At 45.8% G+C, this 23,779-nt stretch overlaps 1 protein-coding gene across 5 annotated transcripts in view; it reads right to left on the reverse strand.

The window, feature by feature from the left end:
* Window positions 1-2,468: 2,468 nt before the first annotated feature.
* Tbl1x (transducin beta like 1 X-linked) overlaps window positions 2,469-23,779 on the reverse strand; it is a 208,947-nt gene continuing 187,636 nt past the window's right edge. For all 5 annotated transcript variants that reach the window (XM_074063383.1, XM_074063380.1, XM_074063381.1 and 2 more), the window contains 11 exons: window positions 23,195-23,327; window positions 22,697-22,838; window positions 22,345-22,408; window positions 22,134-22,231; window positions 18,265-18,325; window positions 15,683-15,804; window positions 12,601-12,675; window positions 12,062-12,189; window positions 9,666-9,831; window positions 6,494-6,595; window positions 2,469-5,907 (listed from right to left, as the gene is read on the reverse strand). In XM_074063383.1, coding sequence (XP_073919484.1) covers window positions 5,881-5,907; window positions 6,494-6,595; window positions 9,666-9,831; window positions 12,062-12,189; window positions 12,601-12,675; window positions 15,683-15,804; window positions 18,265-18,325; window positions 22,134-22,231; window positions 22,345-22,408; window positions 22,697-22,838; window positions 23,195-23,327 — 1,118 coding nt within the window. In that variant the 3' untranslated portion in view covers window positions 2,469-5,880. The remainder of the gene's footprint in view (window positions 5,908-6,493; window positions 6,596-9,665; window positions 9,832-12,061; window positions 12,190-12,600; window positions 12,676-15,682; window positions 15,805-18,264; window positions 18,326-22,133; window positions 22,232-22,344; window positions 22,409-22,696; window positions 22,839-23,194; window positions 23,328-23,779) is intronic.

The following is a 23,779-nucleotide window of genomic DNA, read 5'->3' on the forward strand; positions in this document are numbered from 1 at the left end:
TTCTTTTGTTCCTTAGGGGCATAAATCTATTCCACGTGCCCTCCTCACTCTTGTCACGCACTCCATAAAGTGAGCTTCAGGACTCCACTGACGGTACTCCACAGCCAGCATCCGCGGGACAAAGACCGTCTTCTTGCAGGCTGTAGAACTCCTGGTCACTGTGGTCCCAACAATACTTCTACAGTGTGGAAAGCCAACCAGTCACCCAACCAAACACCAAAGTGATTCATGTTCCTAGCACTGTGGCTGAGGCCAGCAAAGCCTCCTGTCACATAGGCACTTATTGATCCTGGGGACCCTGCTGCCGGCCTACCCTGTGTTCCTAGGGTTCTTTGCAGGGACTACGCCCGGGAACACACTTGGTCAACTTGGCTTGGTAACAAGAAAAACATACCGAGCAGGTTGGGCCCCAGGTGGCAACTGTTCATGTAACATTTCGTCTCAAGTCGCCACTTCACGACCTGTAGATGCTCCAGAACATTTTAGTCAAGAGCAGACTGCACATATGATGCTGGCTCCACGAAACTCGATCGCTCCTGCAGACACAGAGGCGTCTGATTGTGTGGCTACACTTGGCGTTCACACGCTGCCGCGCACTATGGTAGACAGCGCCTTGTGGCGATGCTGGCGGAAGCACCTGCCGAGCTGCCAGCCACACAAAGTAGAGCACGCACACTTGCATACAGTTGGTAATGCCAAGAAAGGGCTAAGTCACTGGTGTACGTTTATTACTTATAATTTTAGTCATTTCCATACACACCTTTTACACCTTGTGTTTACTGTGTCTCCCGACTGCACCACTTCCTCGTGTGTGATTTGATCTTGTGTTGCTTTGTTCGCAGCGGCCCTAGAAGCAACAGATTCTTCTTTTTTTTCTATCTATCACCTACCTCTTCAATCTGTAATCAATCAATCATCTCTCTGCAATCTAATCGTCCAGCTTTCTAACCTTTGGCCTAAGTGGGCAGCGCTAGTTCTGTGAAAGCGCATTCCCGTTCACATAATGGTGCTATCTGCTAGTAACGTATTTCTCAGATCATGTCTGTCGTGATGTGAAGTCACAAAGCCACAGGCGAAGACCTCAGGCACTCTTGGATATCCACAGGCAACTATCCACAGAAGCACTGAGCCAAGCAGGGCAGGGACTGCTCCTAGCCCTCTGCTCTGTCCTAGTGTGGGAACAGCTAGGACCACAGGGAAATGACACCATGATTTCCTTTGTGACTCACTTGTACAGTGGAAGCTTAGACTTACATAAACACCTCTGCTGATCTGTCCTTACCTTCCTTAATCTCCTGCCTCGTTCCCAGAACAGGGATGTCAATATCCATTAACTAATTAAACAATATGGATCATACCAATTCATTAAAGGGGCATAAAGGAAAATGTGGAAGAGGCTGGCACTGAACAGATATCCATAAATACTTTCTAAACGTTACTTTGCACAGTGCAGAACTCAATGTCCAACGTCAACTGTGCCCTGTCATTTTATTTTCTTTAAATTATGGCTAATCCTTAATCTTGAACACCCTGTCAATCAATGCACTAGCAAAACTCATTTGCTTGAATTCTTTTTGGTTTTGGTGGTACTGGGGTTTGAACTCAGGGCCTCATGCTTGCTAGGCAGGTGCTCTACCAATTGAGTAACTCTGCCAGCCCTGTGTTTTATTTATTTATTTTTTTGAGATAGGGCCTCACAAATCATCTGCCCAGGCTGGCTTTTAATTGTGATCCTCCTAATCTGTCTCCTGAGTAGCTAGGATTATAGGCGTGAGCCACTGGTGCCCAGCTTTGCTTGGATTCTTAAATCAATCAGCCAGTCCAAAGAAAACTAATGAAAAGGCAATACACTAGGACACAGGCTCCCCTGGCGCAACAAGCTTCCAGAATAACCATGGGCTGCTGTGGACGCATGTTATGAATTCAGCGTGACAACATGGTAGGTAGCCATCTTGAGTCATAACTGCCGTAATTGTAACTTGGTTTTTCATGCTGTTCCCCGGCCAACTGTAAATAGACCAAACCATGAGAGCTGCAGGTGGAGCTTTACAGCTGGACCTGGCTCCCGGCTGTGCCCGCCTTTGGTTTTAGCTTAAGATAAACCACACATTCCAGCCTGTGTACATGCGGATTTCCGACCCAAAGGGTAGGGCTCCAGCTGGTCTTGCTGCCACCCAGGCCCGCACTTCCATCGATAAATTGTACCCTGTGCCAACCCCCTCTCTGGTCTCACAGCACTTTGGGGCAGGTCCTTCTACCCTAGGACTGGATTGTTCTAGAACACTACCAAGCATGTGATGTGGTTCGTTCCCCTTTCCAGGAGCAAGCCTGGAAAGAGGCACTCAAGTTACTTTCTTCTTGAGAAAACACAGAGCTCTGTCTTCATTCATGGGTGTTGAGTGGGCCCAAGAGTTACTGAACAAGACAAAAAAAAAAAAAAAAAACCCAAACAAAAATACACCACCAAGTTCTCTAATATCAAAATAGAGCAATTTATTCAAGACACCGGATATGACCTCTTGATTCTCTCTTGAAACAAATGAGCTACAACACACAAGGTGATTTGTTTTCCAAGAGTGTGAGGGGTGAGTGGGGGTGGGGGTACAGAACAAAATGGGGGCTGACGTTGTTTAACAGAATCTGGAAAACGCTGATAGAGAACCACATCTGGCTGTACGTCTGACACAGACAATAAAAACTGCAGAAGCCAGAATCCAAAACTTCAGTGAGTAGCGAAAGAGACAATTTTGCATTTGACAAGAAACACAATAATAATAAAAAAAAAAAGGTGGAACAAAAGGTTAAAAAACAGGAAAAAAAAACCAAGGAACAAAAGCAGATCCTTACATCTGACAAAGTGCACTTCACTTGGCTCCATGATCTATTTTTAGAAAGACAACAAAAAGTCAAGTCCTACGATGTTAGGCAGGGTCAAAGCTGGACCCTGTAATGTCCATCCGGCCCCTTGGGTCCCCTGCAGGGCAGCTCCTGGGTATGTGTTGGATGTGGCTTGTGGTCACTTCAAACCCAACCAAAGATTCCAGGATTGTTATGTTATGCTGCTTTTAAGGTTAAATTTGGTCACTAAGACTTTTAAGCATCCCTCGAGATACTGTAAGAGCTGTAAGCCACGTGACACAGTAACATTACACACGGGCCATTCCTTGTACACAAAGATGACCTACGGGCTGGCTCTGCAGCGGCAGGGTAAAAGATGGTATGCAAATGCTGAAGGCTCCATGTACAGCCTGGATCGTGTTGTTTTGGGGGATGCCGTCCAGGGGCACGGCTGCATTCTCCTGCCTGGTCCTCTGGTGGCCTTCACTAAGCACCTCTCCGAGGCTAGTTGGGGAAGCCAGGGATGCAGGCGGTCTCCCTCGTCTTCGTCAGGCTCCCTCTTGTGCATGGATTGAGCCCACCCGTCCCTGGCCTCACAGCCTTGGCTCCAACCTAACTACTCTGATGTGGTTCAGTTACATCAAAGGGCTATAGCCACCACTTGAGTGAGACCCTGGCTCCCGACATTCAAGTGCAGATTGTCTACTGAATCCCTTGCTTTGCCTTCACCCACCACCATCCCGTAGCAGTTTTGGGCATGGTCAAATGGAAGCTGCACCCCAATAAAGGGCTGACTTTTGACAACTCATGTTTGGTACAGAGGAACGTATTTTTATTTGGGGAGTAGTAATGATGGTATTTGGACCCTCAAAACCCCACATTCTAAACTCAAATGCATTCTTGGGATGAGGAAATTTGATTATCAACGTATCCAATGTCACCTGCTATGTTCCAAGATGGGACTGAGGACTCCACAGAACTTTGGTTTTCTTTGCTAAGTGTTTAGGTACCAGTGCCCAAACACAACCCTCAACTCAAAAACACAGCACTTGTTGGTCTTTTGGGGCTTGAGTAACTCATATACCCAAGTGGAGGCCAGTTACCATCTGAGAAGGATCCACGCACCCTGGCTTTTGTGGCTGGTCCCAGAACATTCTCAGTTGTGCCGGATGCCCCTACCCTTCCCAGATGTTTGAATTTCAGCTCCACAGATGGGTGCCAGCCTCTAAGTAACACCCACCTCAGCTGTAGGAGAACACATCAGACTGATCCTGTCCCATGCCCACCATCCTGGCCAACTTCTCCTTGCCTTCCAGTGCCCACAGGTAAACCAATGAGGGAAGAGGCCCTACCTTGTTATCTTCAGGTCTATTCCCTCTCTGCTACTATTTAAAAAAAGTCTGCATTGAGTTATAACAACAAGCCAACCAAAGTCACCTAATCCAATGAAAGCAGACTGCTAGAAACACAAAGCCTAATTTTTAAAAAAATAGTAAAAAGATAAAAAAAAACCCTAAATAACCTTTCTCCTAGTGTCTTGCAAGAGAAAGGAACTGTAAAGATGGCAGAAAAGATAAGTGACATTCTACTTCTGTAATAATTTATCTTCAGGGCTGCAAGTCTTCCTTTGATATTCATTGCTTATCACCACTAAGACTGAGTGACACTCTGGAGCCTTCAGGTCAGCTTTTGCAACGATTTGCTAAGCATGATTTTAGAGAAGTGACTGTCCGTAGTCACACTGCTGAGGCCAATGGAGTGGACAGGTGCAGGTGAACCTCGCTGTCGGTTTGGATGGCTTCTCCGCTCTGTTCCTGCTGGCTGCTAACATACACACTGAACAAATGCAATTCTGCTTTGAACCAAATGAGCCAGGCTCTTCCTGCTGGTGGCAGAAAAACCCCACTGCGAGTCAGTAGGGCCTTTCCCAATCCAGGCTTTTCCTAACCGCCTTTCGTGAAGCCGAAGGGAAAGGGGTAATATATACCTCACACTCTGCCTGTGTCTTCTTAAAATTTTTACTAGGAATCACACAGAGCTCTCCATGTCTGATGGCCATTTTAGGATTTTAAAATTGTTTTAACATAAAAATATTTTTTCCAAAAATACTCCAGGCTCTTTCTCTTATAAGTCATTTTTTTTCTTTTGTAAAAACTCCCCCTCCCTGCCTTCTTACATAAAGCACTTACTATGCTCTGAAAGTGCCCTTGGGACCCAAGATGTGAAGCAACTATGAGAAAGGGGCAGAGAGAGTGAGCGAAGGATAGGGGTGGAGTGGAGAGGGAGGGAGAAAGCTGTCCATCAAAGAGCTTGTCATTGTGTCCATGTGGCCACATCTACAGAGGGTGTCACAAGAAGCAAGACCACACTAGACCAGAAAACGATAGTGGGGCAAGGAACAATAACAAGAGTAAAGAAGCAACAAACCAAAACTAGTTTCCATCTCAGATGGAAGGCCCCCAGACCACAGAATTCCAGCAGATAGAAAAACCACAGAACAAAGGTTCTAGAAAATAGAAAGTGTTGGGATTACAAAGTCGCGCATCTTATTGGTACAAACTGTTTTTTGAACATCCTTTGGGAAAGCAACTGTAGTGTCCAAATTGATGGGGGGAAAGCACCAGAAGGGGGAGGGTTTTCCCCCTTTTGGTTTATCACAGCATTTTGCTTTTCTTTTTTGGCACAGTTTTTTTTTTTCTCCTTTTCTTCCCCATTCAACCATCAGACATCAGAGCCTGATCCGGATGGAAACCAAAAGGTACACTGTCTAGCTGATGGCTTCCTCCTTCCCAGCTGAAAAGTCCTAGGTAGAACCACTTCCCTTGTTGATGTGATTGTGTATGCTTTTGTATTTGCTTGTTTTTTAAATTTCTGGATGGAGATTATGGAAAAATACGGACTCCTGTGGGCAGGGACGAGCTGATTCTAAGTACACTGTAACTCAAGTCAAGTTTGCACAGTTTGGGAGCTGGTGGTCGGAACAGCACTCCAACCCACATTCACTGCTGGCCCGTGGAATTCTTCTTCTGTGATATCTTATGTTTACTTCCGCAGATCTAAAACACACACCTACAAGGAAAGATAAAGCATCTGTTATGTAGTGCTTTTAGAACCGATGCTGGCAAAGGATGGCCCTTGGATAAATCCAGTTGGCCACTGACTGTTTTAATAAAGTTTTATTGGAACACAGTCATTAGGGGCCAGAGAATCTCTATCAACAGGCTAGTTTCTCAGCCTTACTACTAGTGACATTTGCAGCTGCTTCAGTCTCTGCTGCATGAGCCATCCTGTGCATTGTAGGAGGTTTGATTAGCACCCTTGGGCTCTACTGTAAGATGCTGGCATCAGAGTAATGACAACCCCAAATGCCTCCAGATGTTGCCTAACGTCCTCAGGGGCACCCTTGCTGAGAACTGCTGATTTAATGGGGGAAAATGCTGACTGGAATGACATTCTGAAAGGGACAAAGAGAAGGCTGTTTCCAGATGTGATGCCAACCCAAACAGAAGTTTCCTTTGAGTCACACACTGGTTGAGCTACTACTGTGTGCTGAGACTCTCCAGGACAAGAAGGTTGCACACCCCCTTGGAGGCCTACTCAGGTATCAGCTGCCCCATAGCCCCTCTCCCCACTGCAAACCAGAGGTACCACTTACAGAGCCGTCAGATGCACTGGCGCCCACTTTGTCTCCTCGAGCGTTCCAGCACACCTCGAAGATGCCGCCTGTGCCTCGGTAGCTGTGGACAAGACTTCCGCTCTGCAAAACAAAGCAAGTATCACTGCAACCCAAGTGGGCCCCAAGTACTGGCAGGTGGTCCTCCCATCCCCGCATTTGACTATGAGAACGTCCACGCACACAGAAGATAAAAGCACCAGTAAATGCTAATGGCTGGGGAAATGCAACTCTCAGACCTCCTACTTCGAAGAGAACTAACCTGCCACCCATAGAATTGGCACCATGTTTTAGCCTAGGCCATGGCTATTCCCACCCAATGACAGCTGGTGCCAAGGAGCGTTAAGACAGTTGGTTCCTATGAGATGTACGGCTGCCTCACGGGTAACTTTTGCCCATGGACTCCCCATTGGCTTTGAATTGAACCCAGAGCACTGAGCCTGCCAGGCAAGCCCTCTACCACAGGCCACACCCCAGCCCTCTCCATTGGCTTTGCTGAGATATTCTCAGGCCTCAATGGCTACTTGAGACTTCCTATCAAACCTTCCTTCCTTCCCTCTCTCCTACCTGGGAGTCAGAGCAGCCTTGGGGTGAGTTCTCCTTGCCTCCTCCACGTCCTTTCCAACCCCACTCTATAAGGGTGTTCCTCAGTCACCCATCCTGTCTGCTTCTTGGAAAGCATGAATGAATGCAACTCTATCTAGCAGTTAAAAGTGGTTATCTAATGACTAACTTATGATTAAATGTACTAACACGTCACGAAGTTAAAACCCAAGTAATGTTATGGACAATTAGTTTGGAAGAATAAACACACATACTTGTACTGTGTTGTGAGCTAAGAGAACAGATTATAAGTTTCTGGTTATAGAAAAGCATTAACCTGACAAAGAGGCCAGAAGCAGAGGTCTTTGAGAGACCCGAATAAACCCTCAATAATGAACTGGTTACAGGCGGGAGAATCTGAAGATAAGACCAGGAGGGTTGTCATAAAACCTCAGTTCATCAGAGTTGCTGAAGTGTGGTATTTTGAGGTCACGTACCCCAAGTATGTTTTATTTCTCACCTACATCAATAATATACATACATTTACTTATTGTAAATATACGTGTGTGTATACCACTATCAATCTATATTAAATGTTAGCAAAATGTAATGATATCACATTTCATTACATTTAGAGAAAAAAAGTTTCTATTTACATAGGGGAAGAGGGCATATCCAGTGAATTGGGAGAGGAGGAAGTCAACAGTAGTATGTATATTTTATATTGAGGGAAGGATTAAAATGGGCTTTAAGATGTGTCAATGCAGGCTGGGTGTGGTGGCTCACACCTATAAGCCTAGCTACTCAGGAAGCAGAGATCAGGAGGATCATGGTTCAAGGCCAGTCTAGGCAAAAATTTAGCAAGACCCAATCTCAACCAGTAACTTCGGTGTGGTGGCATGTGCTCATCATCCCAGCTGCACAGGAGGTATAAACAGGGGGATTTTGGTCCAAGCCAGCTGGGGCAAAAGTTCAAGACCCTATTAGAAAAATAAAAGCAAAAAGGGCTGAAGGTCTGGCTCAGATGGTAGAATGCCTGTGTAGCTAGTGCGAGGCCCTGAGTTTAAACGCTAGTATGCCCGCCCCCCGCCCCCGAAAGTCTCAAGGCCTTTTCTGGTTTATAAAAATGAGTTTTCACAGTGGGCTGTAGCCAACTCAACATGTCTTTTGTCTTTTTTTTAGACAGGGTCTTACTATGTAGCCCAGGCTGGACTCTATTTTCCATCCTACTGCCTCAGCCTCCTGAATGCTGGGATTCCAGGTGTGAGGCTCCATACTGGCCATGATCATGTCAGTTTTTGATGATGTTAGTTTACAAATCAATCCATCACCATTTCTAATAAGCATGTCACGAGTGGACATACTTTAACATTAGTTCTGGGATGCATTTTCTGGGAAGCCTATGTAGGGGCTGTGCTTGCTGTCACACTGGTTCTATGTAGGTTGTAGTATTTCTGTTTGTGTGAGGTACATCCCTGAAAATCCTGTAATCTCTGTGTGGACCCGTTGAACATGGCTCATTTATCACCTCCCCTGCCACAAGGGGGCATGAACTTGAGAATGCAAATCCATGTGTCATCAAGGCAAAAAGAATAAAAAAAAGTGAATCAGATCAAAGGGCTGGAAGACCATATGATCCATCCCGAGGTCAAACGAATCAGATCTTTAGCTATTTTCAATGACCCCTACCCACGCCACCACCTCTCTCTTCCACTGGAGTAAGAATCGAGGGCTGAGGGAATAGCTCAGTGTTAGAGCACTGGTCTAGCATGTGCAAGACCCTGGGTTTGACCCCCAGTGCTACCAAAGCAGAAAACAAACAAACAAAAAACAAATATGAGACAGGGACAATGAATCAACAGCTGACTACCTAGTACCATACTTTCTTCATTTTTACTACACTACTTCCCATCCACTTCTACTCTATATTCAGAATTCTTTTATCCCCATATGGCCAGAGATATCCAGAGTGGGTAAATTTTCTCAAATCCCCTGTGAATAGCTAAACCAGCATTCATATATCCTGTGTTTCTCAAACACAGAATGTTTTCATTGGAAAAATCCAAGTGACACGAAGACACCTCTTCCTGAACAGCCCCTCAATTTGCTCCACAGCAGAGCTAATACAGTTGATGTGGTCAGGAGGGCCAAGCTGGTCTCACCCAAGTAGTCTGGTGCCTGGAAAGCTTAGATGAAAGGATAGCTCCCCCCACCCTCCAACAGAGGGCAGCATTTCTGGTGGTAACATAAGTGGGCCATGCGTTCCCCAGAGCACAGGGACTCAAAGAAGCCACCAGAAGATGACTTCCTCAAGGAGGAACATCTGGCTCTGAATCACATGACCAAGAGCCCTGAGGACAGACACCAGAGACAGATACCTTCCTGGGGGAAGGGACCCACTCCAGATGTCTATGGTAGGGAAGACTCCAGGCCCTTGGGGTGCACACAGCAGTTAGCTCTGGGTTGACTCTGCCGGGGAGTCCAGCTTGCTCTCTGTTTGAGGCAGCTCATTCCCGAGTCATCTTCTCCCTTCCCTGCCTGGGTCACTGAGAGCATGCCTATCTGGGTACTGTTTGGGGGAAGGATTCAGCCATAGGGATCAGGAGATTACCTGAGTGTTCCAGATATGGACACACTTGTCAAAGGAGCCACTGGCCAAATATTTCCCATCAGGGCTAAAGGCTACACTGTACACAGGTTCTTGATGTTTGGTCAGTGTGTGGATGCAGACGCCTCGCTCCACATCCCACAGTCGAACTGTAGAATCAAACGAAGCACTAGAAAGACAGCAGAGAAGACAAAACCACATTAACATGTTGCATTTTAAATAATTCCCAATGATGTATGATACATCTTGTAAGAATTGTTTTTTCCTCCAGTCTTACATTTTAACAGTCAATAACCAAGTGAGCTTTTTCTCTCCTGAAATGAAACTTGGATGTATGGAAAACAAAGCTACAGTCGTAACACAGAAAAAGAATTTTCCCTGTGCTGTTATTACAGAAGCATATTCATTTTTCTTTATTTTCTATAGCTACGACAGATACTTTTGTGTGATATTTACCTAGCTCTCTCAAACACTACTGCAGTTTTCAAGGTAGCATCTATTTTACTAGCTAAACTAATGCATCTAGCCGTAACTGGGAAAAAAACCCCAGCAAATTAAAAGAAAATTTAAAACAATAGGAATTAAAAGAATCACATCCACAAGTATGATCACATTGCTAAGACCTGCAAATTTAGTTAGTTTCAAATTTCAAATTTAAGCATGTATCGCAAAGCTGTTACCTGTCTCTCTCTCCATGGGACCCATGAGAGAAGTATATGTCCTTCTATACTTGCTGACTAAGAGGACAATTTATTCTCCAAAAGGGTCCTACATGATACAAACCACCTTTTCAGTTATCAAAAATAACTACCGTGTATAGGACTTCATCATCATAATTTATCTGATTTTTTTCCTTTTTGGTGGGCCTGGAGTTTGAACTCAGGGCCTCGCGCTTGCAAAGCAGGTGCTCTATTGCTTGAGCCATACTCCCACCTCATCATCCTAATTTAAGTGGAGTTTTGGACACTTACTTGAAATAAGAGAATTATGGCCTTTTGGTTCTCATGGTTCAACTACTCAGTGATGTGATGGAATCCTTCTAGTCTTTTCTAAGTGACAGTCTTGGGTTGAGCACTTCCAATAATGCTGTCCTTACTGCCTGGTATGGCCACCTGCCTCACAGCTGGGTGCTTCCTTCTTTATAGAACTGTGCCTTCCTGTCCCTTTTCCCACCATCTTCTTCTCTGGAACTGCACAGCATATATTCCCTGCTCCTTCCTTGTCACCAAACATTCCCGCCCAGATCTTGTCTTTTGCAGGCTAAAGAAACATCCGCATCTCACAAATCCAAACCCCAAGGATCCCTATCATGGCTCTTAGATCAACCTCAGAATCTTGTTAGCTCAGACTCATTAATGGTCTCATTAATATACAAAGATGAGCAGGGCTGGGGAGTGGCTCAGCTCTTGCCTAGCACTTGCAAGGCCCTGGGTTTGAGTCCTGCACCACAAAATAACCAAACCAAACCAACAGTGGACTGTTACATTCGTTGGGATCTGACATTCATCAGGATGCTACAATTTTGTTGCCTGAAGCCCAAAATAATGTGGTTTGGGGAGTCCACATTTTCTCAATTCTGGTGTTTGACTGACAGTCTACTCCAGTCTGAGGAAATTCAGGTCAGATCTGTCTAGCGTCAGGGAGTCCTTTGTCTCCACTCAAAATTCGCTCTGCCAACAGCCCTGAATTGAGCTTGGTAAACTAAGCCTGAAGCCTAAGCTAAACTCTTTTCATTTTCCTTTCTTTGTCTTAATAAAAGCTTTTGCTGAAGCAAAGTGGTAGAAGCCTGGACACTGAATGCATCTTACAGACCTCACAGTTACAATCATCTATGCCCGAAATCAGGCCTCACTTGGTACAGGTGGCCCTCCATGTCTGCAAGTTCCTCACCCATACATTTAACTGACCATGGATCAAAAATGACTGAAAAAAAAAAAAAACCCCGCACTTGTACTAACTAGCACTGGCCTTTTCTTGTCATTATTTCCTAAGCAATACAGTATACTAATTACTTAAGATTATTTACTCTGTGATAGGTACTATAAGTAATCCAGAGATGACTAAAGTACACAGAAGGACGTGCATGGGTCATATGCAAATAATATGCCATTTTAGACAAAGGATTTGAGCACTGGTGGATTTTGGTATCCACGTGGGTTCTGGAGCCAATCTGCTGAGGATATTTAGGGACAAGCGTATCTCCGTCTCATTGGCCCCTTCCAAGTGAGTTGCTACTTTGTTTGCTTTGGAAGGGCTTCAACACACTGACAACACACTCTAGCAAAATGTTCTACTCTTTGTGTTTGGGTAAGTGCTCTGACCATGCTGCTAAACCAGCGCCAGGGAGCGAGGCTGCATTTGGAACAGAGATGGGGCTGTGCAGGCTGTCTTCTCTTTACCTTGCTAACATGATGTTGGAGTTTGGGTTGCTGGTGGCTGGTCCCGTGGGACTCCACTTGATGGTGTATATCTCTTTGCTGTGGGCTTGAAGGTCATGGACACACGTGTCCTGCTTCATGCTCCAGATCTAGGGGAGACAGTAGCAACGGCATGAGCCAGCGCTGTTCTCACTGGCAGAGCCTGGCGCTGAGAACGCTCCTTAGGTGGCTGGCCCAGGAGAGGCTCCCAGGCCAGCGGAGAGTCCACGGGGCACGTCAGCAGGTGCTTGCCCAGGAAGGGCCGAATGGGGCAGCTGAGGAGCCCAATCTAAGGGTAATGGGAGACAGGGCACGGGAAGGTGAGGGTTCTCACCAGAACCTCTGGATGAGAAATGGGAGCTCGCTGGATGAGCGCTAATCATTTCGTTAGCAACGGGTAAATTATGGAAGAGAGACTGGTGTCAAAATCATCACCTAGAGGAATGGGGCGTGTGGGCCTGGTGTCGCGTCTGGGGGTTGTCTAGGATTAAGCAGCCCATCTCTTCAGGTGCCGACATTACCTTTAATGTCATGTCGTCAGAGCAGGAGGCCAGCAGCATTCCAGAAGGATCCCACTTGATGGCATTGACCTCATTCTGCAAGAGAGCAAAGGGTTTAAAAAAGACATCAGGGCCTGTAAGTAGGGAAGGCAGCCCTCCACCAGGGGGCAGAGGTGCTCTGCCAGCCCTGCAAATGGCCACTTGGGAATTACCCTGGATCTAAAAGAATACAAACACAGCACCAGAGTCCATATATTTTTCTCACTCTGCCTTTTCATGTATATAGAAGCAAAGCCATACCACACATAATCAGCCACTTTCATCCATATTTAAGAAAAAAATTCCCTAGTGGGAAGGAAGCCAAAATGAAGAACTCACACACAACTACAGCAAATAAAAACTGAACTTTCAACACCACTTTCCTATGCACTTTTAATGTTACAGCTATTCTCTCTAGATCCACTATAAGACACTGACCTTTTGGACGGGAGGCAAATGTAAAGAATGGTCAAGGCAGAATGAGGGCTTATGGTAGCAGGCAATGCAACCCAAATGCACCAACACGCATGCAAGCAACCTAGATGTGCAAGGGAAACTGATGCAGGGGCCCACTGAAAGGAAAACAAGCACAGAAAGGGGAAATGAAATCCTTGGCACGAACAGCCAGGTAGGTAACATGTTGCAAGCTGAAGGTTCTGACAGGCAGGAGCAGGGTGCCACACAGGGCAGGCAGGAAGCAAGGAGGCTGCAGGCTTGTCTTCGTTCCCGAGGACCAGGAGGCCCTGGAGGCTAGATCCTAGAGGATAAAGGCAAAGGTGCCAGGTGGGCAAGGAAGAGGAGGATTGTGGTGTCAATAAAGGACCAGCATGCAGCTAAGCCACATGGTTTGGACACCATGGAGAGTGAAGTGAACTGAGGGAAGTGATGGGGTGAAATGTACCAGCAAAGGGCTTCCGAGTAGGGGGACTGTAAATCCCCTCACCCCCGCCAGGACAGTCCCAGTGCACTATGCCTGTTGTCTCAGCCTAACAAATGATTTCACATACGTAATTAATTTTCAAAATCATTTCACACTCCCAAGTGCTCCGGGCTGAATGATAAAATCGTATGGTGAGGCTCCTTTCTAAGGATGCAAGTTTTGAAAGATGTGAAACAGCAACAAGGCCACATTGTTCCATGTGGTACCAGGTGGCTGGGAAAAGGGAAGAAGCTGAGAGTATGGCTTCCATGGGAACCAAAGGAGGAGGAAGAGGTCTGCCTGGAGAAGGGAGTGTGTGTGACTGCATGTGTGAGCGTGTGTGTGCACCTAAGTGTGCACAGTGTACTTTGCGTGTCTCTGACTGTGGCCACGGAGAAGACCCGAGGGCAGATCTCTCCAGGCTGGAAATGCGGAGCCAGCCACCATGGACTGTTCTGTCTCTCCTCACTGAACACACCTCCAATCCCACAGGGAGACCAGGATTCCTTCCTTGGGGTGGGGTTTCTTCTCCCTCTCCCTGCAACAAATCACAATTCCTGGGAAGCATCCAAAATGGGCTCAGAGGACTACATAAGTAGCAGACTCAGCCACACTTAGCTGGAGGTCCATCCAGAACGATCAGCAGTAGTAAGACACCCTTGACAGAGCCCAGGTGGCATGGCATGATGGAGGCAAAGTTTGAGTCGGACCGACAGAAATCACAGACTGCCCACAGCCGTATTAAGAGCTAGGGTTAGAGAAACAATGCTTAGACCGAAAAAATACAAAGGTCAGTTTACAACATCTTCAGGACCATCCACACCTGTACTCTCAAAGTCCCTTCTTGGGCTGGTGGTGTAGCTCAGGTGGTAGAGCACAGTGAGGCCCCAAGTTCAAACCCTAGTACCACAAAAAAAGAAATCAAAAAAAGGGCCTTCTTTCAGAAGCAGGGACCCACTGGGCCAGAGAGCTGGGAGGGGTGTACTAGTAATGGGGAGTGGGTAAATGCTGCGACAATGGAACTTCTGTAGTTACAATAGTGGCCTAAGGGCAGCTTTCCAGGACTTTGATCCTCCTCCTCTTCTTAATGGGTTTCTCCCAGGCTTAGCCATTCTGGGAACTGATGAGAAAAAAGCCACCAGCCTGGAGGCCTGCTCTTGATGTGCTGGCTCTGCATTTTTTGTGGGAGGCAGACACACAAACAAGCATTGCCAGCAAGAGCAAGGCCAAGAGCGAGGTACTGCTGTGGGCAATGGACTCCCAGGCAAGCGCCATTAATTCTCCCCAGGGAGTCTGGAGGACCTCTAACAGGGTTTCAGAAGATAGGAAGGGTCTTGTGTCAGACTGTGGGTGGCTGTGAGGACGGAGCGCAGAGCCTGTGTGGCAGGCTAGTAAGGGATGATAATCATGCTCTCCAGTATGCAATGTGACATTTTTCAGTCTTGGGTTGCTTTGGTGACTTTGTCTTTATCATTAATTTTGCTATCTGATGACCGTATGTCTAGCGGTATGGTGTGGTTCTCTTTGTATCTGTCCTGCTTGGCATTTGCTGTGCTTCTGAGATTGAATTTTTTTGAAAACTGCTTCAAAAAAATGTTCTGCTCCTTTATCCTTTTCCTTTCCTGTTACGGAGATGTTTACAGGACTTGACGTTGGCCTAAAGTCATGAAGCTGTCATTCATTTCTTTCTTTTTAAGTTTTTATCTGTTCTTTGAATTGGCCAGTTTCCATGGTCTCCCTGCAGGCTCACTAACTTTACCTCTTCAATCTCCAATCTAGCAGTAAGCATATCTATTAAGATTGCCTCTCAGTTTTCAACTTTCCATTTGTTTTTAAAAACATAGTTTCCCACACTCTGTGGACACTTCCCATCTATTCACTTATTCTGAGCATCTTTTGCTTTAAGTCCTTGTATATGCTCATAGCTACTGCAAAGCCTTTGCTGTAAAAATCTAACACCCAAAGCACCTCAAGGTCACTTTTTCTCAATGCAAAGTGGCCAGAGTCACCTTACCAGCTCAAGCAGCAAAGGGCTGCAAGTAACAGCTTTGCTGTCACAGTACCTTTTAATATGAGGCACAGAAGAAATGGCTTCTACGTCACACTTTCACAAACTCCAGTTTGATGATCCAAACTCCCACTTACCGTGTGTCCTTGGAAGGTTTTGACCGGGCGGTCACAGCCGAGTCTGCATACATGAATGCACATGTCTGTGCTACAGGAGGCAAAAGTAGTGTTGTTCTGCCAGTCCACATCAAGAGCAGGGGCTGCCGGGGCAGGGAGGAGAGACAGCATATTTGCATTCATTAACTTTGCACAGAATTTGGGCTGATTTAGACAAATTAAAAGCATCATGAAGAAGATTTATCTAGTAACACCATAAAAAACATCCCTAGCATGAAGAGGTTCTTTCCTTCAAAGACCTTCAAGACGCTCTCCTTCCAATTTGCAGAGACCAGATGCTTCTGGAGAGAGACCCAGTGATAGTTCGTGTGCCCCATGTCATGCAACATTTGTCACTCCCATGGCAAGGATGAGGAGGGGAGGCGAGAAGAATGTGGCTGATTGCACGTTCAAGATATGCTCCTTGGGAAAGTCTACAATGCTGTAATGAATGCATCTGTTGGACTGGAGGATTCACGAGAATCCTTTTGGAGATGCAACTGGGCAGTCCTGGTTCAGGACTTTTGAAGAACACCCTTCCTCATGCCTGGGTTTTTCTCAGGTCCAGGGGGCTCCAAGAGCAACTTGTAGGGCAGGATGGTGACTGCCCTACAGTCCTCAGGGTATTGCCTCCATCCCTTCAGTAACCAACTCCCCATTAGACTTCTTAGCATCCCTGTGTTCTCGACACTTCCTCCTACTTCCTGCTTCAGAGTGTTGCTCCCCATCACTGCAGGAAGTAACGGTGACAGGAACAATAAAAAAGCCAACTAACTTAATTTTTTTTTTTTTGGTGGCACTGGGGTTTGAACTCAGGGCCTCATACTTGTTAGGTAGGCACTCTTAATGCTTGAGTTATTCCACCAGCACTAGCTAACTTTTAAATTTCATTCTACTCATTGTTTTCATTCTCTACCTTCTGATTTCTTTCCTGGGGTGGGAGCTAGAAATTCAGCACCTTTCAATGCACTAAAAGGGCCCAGGCAAAGAACTGGTTAACTAGGGAAATGCCAGGCTTTGGATCTGTTCTGACAGAGGACAGATCCAGACTATGCAGGTCTGGACTGTATCCCTATACCCAAGTCTGGACAGACACAGGAAGGACGGGTTAAAGCAATTGCACCAAAGTCAGAAAAACCAAGGCTCAATTCCTTGTTCTGCCCCTAACTGTGCAACCTCAGGCAGGTTACAGGCCTCCAGGGGTCTCAGACAGCAATGGGATGTTAAAAAGGAGCCCTCAGGTGAGTGAGTGAGAGCACTGAGCAGGAGAAGACATCTCAGGTGATTAGCAAAATGCCCAGCACATGGAAAGGGTGAAAGACAAGGAAGTTAATATGGGTGTGTGTTTCTGAGGAAGCACCACTCTTTACTCCACTATGGAGAGCAGGTCTGAGTCTGGGTGTGGCTGCTTCCACCTCCTCTGGGGACTCACCGCTCAAGTGGTCACTAGGTACTCCTGGGGGCTGCAGAGCATGCTGTGCTCATGTTACCCAGGAAGACAACATCCCATGGGGACGTTCCATAGAGCACTTTGCACACCAAGAAGAGAGGGAATTCATGATCAGGAGAGGAGTGGGTAGGGAAGAGGAGCAGAGGAGAAAAGGCCTCTCCTGTGAGGATTTTCCTTCGGCTACTTAGGAGTCTTAGCATTTCCACCTCTTAGAATTGTGGGGCCTCCTTTCAGGACCAGAACCTCTGGAACTCAGCCCTGTGCTCACAGAACGCTATGGAAGGGAAAGACTAAGGATGTGAGCAGTACTGAGCCTGACTGCGCAGTCACCTCCCTGCTGAGGGTTTCAGCCTAATTTGATGAGGAAATGTCATAAGGGCAACAACCTCAGGGCTTTGAAGGCTGCCATCCTTCCTCAACCTCCCTCTTAACTGTGTTAGTTCCCAAGCTGCACTACATTATACATACTTCCCAGTGGGAATTACGTTAAAAAGAAGGAAAGAAAAGATGGTCAAGACGGGTCCCACCAGAGCGGCTCCGTGATGCTCCAGGAGAAACAGAGGAGTTGAGGCAATTCTACAAGCTCCATTCATTTGTTCTCCTGAGCACTAACGCCAGTGCATGTGGCGTTAAAGCAAAGCTTCGTAAAGTAGCCGCAGACATTGAAGCGGGACTTAGGAAGTGAGAGGGCTGGGTTTCTGCATGCCTCAGGCCACAGCCCTGCCAGCAGCTCCTCAGTACAGAACCTCATCTCTGTGTGTATCTTCAAGGAGGGTCAGCACTGAACTGGGAGAAGAATTCCGCTCGCTCTGGATCCTAACCATGGATTGCCACCTCGGTTCCCTGATCTTTAAGAGGTGTCGCTATAAGGGTAACACTGGTTTTTGCAACATCTTAGGCATGTATTTCCTTCTATCCCTAGGGTGTGGCTCACGACAGTCCCAGTGCTCTTGGCACACGCCCTTACTCCTGTACATCATGTGAGCTAAATAATATTGAATTCTGGGGTCAGCCTCTGTGCCCCCCAAAACATCTCCTGTACATTACATGAGCTAAATAAATAACAAACTCCTGGGTCACCCTTGGCATGAACCCAAAACAACAACACACCTACCTGAATGGAAAGGAAACTGTTGCTTGGCTTCTCCTGTGTGGGCGTCCCAAATTATTGTTGTCTGTGTTCCGCAAACAAAGGAAAAAGTTAGTGGCTATTCTCACAAAGATTTCTCTAGAAAAATGTCTCATGCACAAAAGACAACTAGCCCCTTTTCCTTCAAAACTCTCATTGCCCACCAACATGAGCCATAGGGTTATTTTAAATTTCCTAGTAACTACATTAAAAAAAGGAAACTAGTGAAATTAATTTTAACAATATACATTTTAGTTTATTCCAATTTAGCCAAAATATTATTGTATCAACATGCGAGAGGTATAAAAACTAATGAGGTATCTGGTATTCCTTTTATTGGCATCTGAGTCTGTGATGGTGTGTATGGTACATGTAACAATCTGGGTGCCACATTCAATGACCTCAACAGCTCCACATCCTAGCTGATGGGTACTGTATAGGACAGAGAAATCTTAAACTGATCCTTGGGAAAGAGACCAAACTTAGAAAACTGCTGAAAAATGAGTAACAAAGATACCTGTACATCTTTTTGGCACTTTTGGTAAGGAAACGCTGCAGAAACAAGTGTCTGAAAATTCTCTTGACACTCCATGCACCAGGGGCATAGGCTGAGCAACACCTAACCCAGAACTCCAAAATCAAAACCCTTTTGAGAACTGACATCATAGTTAAATAGTTTTGGGTCTTGAAGCATTTCTTTTACTATGTTTTAGGCCTTGTGCATGTTAGTCAAGCCCTTTACCACTGAGTTACATCCCTGCCCTAGAGTCTTTCTGATTTCAGATTGTAGATGTGCAACTAGTAGAAAGTCCACGCAAATATCCCCAAATCTGAAAAACTTCCAAATCTGAAATATGTTTGGTCCCAAGATTTAAAAAAAATGTTGGTGGGACCAGGGTTGAACTCAGGGCTTCACACTTGCGAAGCAGGCGCTCTACCACTTGAGCCACACCGCCAGTCCCATTTTGCTCTGGGTATTTTGGAGATGGGGTTTCATATTCTATTTGTCTGGGCTGGCTTTGAACTGCAGTCCTCCCAACCTCAATGTCCCAAGTAGCTAGCATTACAGGTGTGAGTCTCCAGTGCCTGGTAAAAAGAACTAGATCTTTGTTGTTGTTGTTGTTACGGGAATGTTGAACTCAGGGTCCATGCTGCGAAGTAGGTGCTCTACCACTTGAGCCATGCCTCTGGTCCCAAGTATTCTGAATAAGGGATGCTCAACCTGTACCAGATACAGCAGAGCCCTTGGATTGCACTGGGCACCAATGCATAGGTGCTAAAAATCCTGGGGGTGGGGGGAGGGAAGGCAAGACAAACCACGAATTCCTAAGAATGTACTAATGCTAGGAAGACAGAGAAGCCAGGGGCAGCTTATTATTCCCATTGGAATTAAGTCCTGGTCAGCTGGAAGTTTCTACTTATTTTGAAACTGTGTATCTCCCTGTCAATGAGACTTAAAAAAGACTTTAGTAAGTAGTTATATTTTGTTGTATTTCAGAGGAAATGTTCAAAACAGCAAGTGCTTCCACAACTTGGCTCTTGTCAGTTTTAGACTACTTAACGTTTGTGTGTGTTTGTTGGGACTAAACTCTAGTTTATTCAGCCACCCACAAACAGATCTGGCACTGCAGAGAATACGAAAACTTTTCCACAATCCTCGGATACAATTTCACATGCTATCAGAAATTGGATCATTTAGCTGGTGCCTATCTTTAATATACACTAGACAAGACATTCATTATGTACTTGTGCTAAGCACACAGTGAAAATCAACAGCAATAGTTCTGCACGTTACATTTCCTCCCTGGGCTTTACCTTCAATAGCATCAGTAGCAGTGCTGGGGATGGTACCCAGGACCTTGTGCATGCCAGGTAAGCACTACTTCTGGGTGCACCACCAGCCCAAGAGCATTACTGTGATTATTATGATTACTGACTAAGTAATCAGGGCAGACAGCATATGCCCCAAAGACTAATAAAATCCCAGATATACATTTTCAATGACTGTATAGTTCATTACCTGGTAGAGACAAAATTGATATGATCAACAAGAAAACCACAAATGAAAGGCCGGAAGGAGGTCAAGAAACCAAGAACGATTTAGAATTCTATGAAAGTCAAATGGTAACAGTTACTGGAGATCCAGGGCCTAAGTTCCTGCCCTCCTCTGCATAAGCTGTGTGGCCCTAGACTAGTGCCTGCCTCCTATGTTGGGAGCACTGGGTGGGTTAACATGTGTTACTGTAGTGCAGTGTTTGACAGCTGTCAGCAATTCCTGATGGCTGATGCATGGATAAGAAAGAAAGGGCTCTGCATGAGTGTTACTTGAATTGGAGCATGCTGGGGAAATGTGATGGTAGCTGCATGACAATTGTTTAACATGTTAAGCACAGCAGCTCAGATTTTTCCATGTTATGTAGGAAGCTGCCAAGTTGCACAAAGGGCTTTTTGGGTGTGTGTGTGTGTGTATGTGAGAGAGAGAGAGAGAGAGAGATTAAATGAACATGACTCATTGACCCAGACTGTTATACCCTAATGGAGGGGTTGGCAAACTTTTTGTTAAGGACCAGACAGTAAATTTTTTAGGCTTTGAGGGTCACAGGGTCTCTCAAAACTTTACAACTCTGACATTGTAGTATGAAAGCAGCCAGAGACAATTCTGAACAAGTTGGTGTGCTTGTGTACCAATAAAACTCTATTTAAAAAGTCAGGCAATAGGGATGGGTATAGTGGCTCACACTTATAATCCCAGCTACCCAGAAGGTAGAGGTTGGAAGGATCATGGTTCGAGGCCAACCTGGGCAAAAAGTCAGTGAGCTCCTGTCTTAACAAACAAACATGAGCCTGTGATCTCCACTACATGGGACATGTAGTAAAAGAATCACACTCTGAGCCTAGCTCTGAGCAAGGCACAAGACCCTACCTGAAAAATAACTAAAGCACAAAGGGCTGGGGGGACAAGGCTCAAGTGGTAGAGTGCCTGCCTAAGTGCGAGGCCCTGAGTTCAAATCCCAGTAAAACAAAACAAAACAACGGCAACAATAAAACAAACAACAGGAAATAGGCCAGATATGGCCCATGAGAGCTGCGGTTTGCTAAATGCAACCAGGTTGTCTCCAAGAATGTGATGACATTTGGAGGTCAAGTCTGTTATTTTTGTATTAATTTTCAGAACCTGACTGGACAGAAATGAGTAATGTAAAAAGGATGTGCTACATTAGTAAGGTTTTCACATTATCCTAGAATCGCTACAAAATGTGAAGCTGTGTGGGAGACCCAAGCCACATACAGCACTCGCAGTTCTCAGGTGTGGCTTCTGGCTGCAGAAACATGACGGCTGGGAAACACCTGTGTGAGATTTCTTAAAATTGTTGGTACTGCTTCCTTTCCACTGCATCTGCCTGGCAGTGAACACAGCCTGTGAATTCTGAACTGGCTCTGAGTCCCCAGCGGTGTCCACCTTGTGCTTGGTCTCAGAGAGGTCTGCCGTCTACAATGGACAGAGGCAGCTCAGCCGGCAAGGAAAGCTGAAGCCGGGGGAGGAAAGACAGACTCACTAAAATCACTCAGTTGGGAGAAGGTTCCTTCCAGCAAATGAGAAAGGCCACTTGGAGATTTTCCTCTTTCTGTCACTGAACTTTAAGGGGACACTTGGCACGCAGGTCTAGAGAATGGCAGAATAGATTATGACATGGAGTGGTAGTAGTAAGACAGATGCCACGAAAATAAACAGAGCAACAAGTGTTGTTGACTCTTAAAGGGAAGCAGAAACCCTATGAATTCAGAGAAGCTACAAGATTAAAAAGAAATCAGCATGAACAGATCAAAGGGGTATACTTGAAATCTATACTCACTTTGTCTACACCGGCACTCAAAATATAATTGCCCTTTTTGTTCCACTTCAAGGCAAAGATGGGGCCTTTATGTTGACCTAAGGTGCTGGCCAGGTTACCTATTATGTAAAAACACACAAACTTACTGACTTCAAAGTCATTCTTTGCTCACTCCAGGGTCATATACAAAGCCCCTTTTATGTAAGCCCAACACATGGGACACAGAACCTACCATCTTCTGTCCATATTCTTGCAAATCCGTCATAGGAGCCAGTAGCCAGTAGTGTCCCATCACTCTGAGGGCCAGAAAGAGACAACAGGTTACTGTCTGCCCAGCAGAACTACCTTCCCCCAGGCCTACCTTCCCACTGTGAGGCTCCTTCACAGAGCCACCAACTCATCTTGCTGGTGCATGTGCGTTACGTACAGAGTGGTCTCCCACACCAGTCCACTGTCTGCCCGCATAGTGACAAGCTTTTGGAAACAGAGGCTGCTGTGCCAGCACTGCTTGTGTCTGCACAGGCTCCATCACATCTGGAGGATTTTCCAGTTATAAGTGTGTCTGCATGGTGGAAAAGGCTTACATTCCAGTCTAGCGAGGTGACATCCTTATTACTTGGGACATCGTGTCCCCCTTCACGTATACAGTGCCTCAGCACAAGCTGCGTGGAGCCCCCGCTGCTGTTCTCATTAAGGTTCCATATCCTTGCAGTGGAGTCCCCAGATCTGCAGAATAAAGACACATGAACATCCAAGCTGTGGTTCAAGGGATAAAATGCTCATTGTTAACTGGTCCCTGGCTAGGTCTTCTGTCTTTTTTCATCTCTTGCTCACTGTGTTTCCCTGTCACCATCTCCCTGTTGATTTTAGATGTCTGTGCATTGCTCCCACTCCCCACAAAGAAAGTGACTTGGAATAACAGCATCCCCACAATACAAGACACACAGAGCAGTGAAGCATGGAGCACCCATTCCTTGGTTGGCACATGTTGAAAGATGCTACCAGTGAGCATGTGTGCCTTAAAGCAACATTCTAGGGTCCCTTTCCCTGACCCTGAAGCACCCCCATCTCCAAATCCTTACCCAGAAGCTAGTAGATCACTGACAGGATTCCAGGCACAAATGAACACCTCAGACTCATGGCCTCGCAGGACTGTGGCTTTGTTGGGTGGAATTTCAACATCCCCATCGATTTCCATTGGTTTTGAGTGATTATCTATTGGAGGAAACATGAAAAGGTAAGTGGCTTACCAACAACACAACACGAACACATCCTCAGGTACATTTCTTTAGAAATGCTTCGCTTTTACCCACTAAAGGACTACTACATCTGATGACTAACTAAATAGTGGCTTTTGGTGTACTTTAGTAAGTATGTTTCTATTTTGACAATGTTATAGCGCAGGTATGTGCGTGTGTGTTGGGAGTTTGGTGTCCAGATGTGGAGGTATTAAGAGGCAGTGGGACCTTTAAGAGGTGGTAACTAATAGGCACACAGCCCATCACGTTTTGCAGCCCGGAGTGCTCATCAGAACCATAGCTATGCTGTTTGAACTTTTAGCCTACAAACTGAACTAAATAAATGTCTTTTCTTTATGAAGTATTTACTTTCAAGTATTTTATTGTAGTAACAGAAAACGGACTAATACACAGTCTTAAATTTGAATA

Source organism: Castor canadensis, chromosome X, assembly GCF_047511655.1.
Source record: "Castor canadensis chromosome X, mCasCan1.hap1v2, whole genome shotgun sequence".
NCBI classification, from domain to species: Eukaryota; Metazoa; Chordata; class Mammalia; order Rodentia; family Castoridae; genus Castor; species Castor canadensis.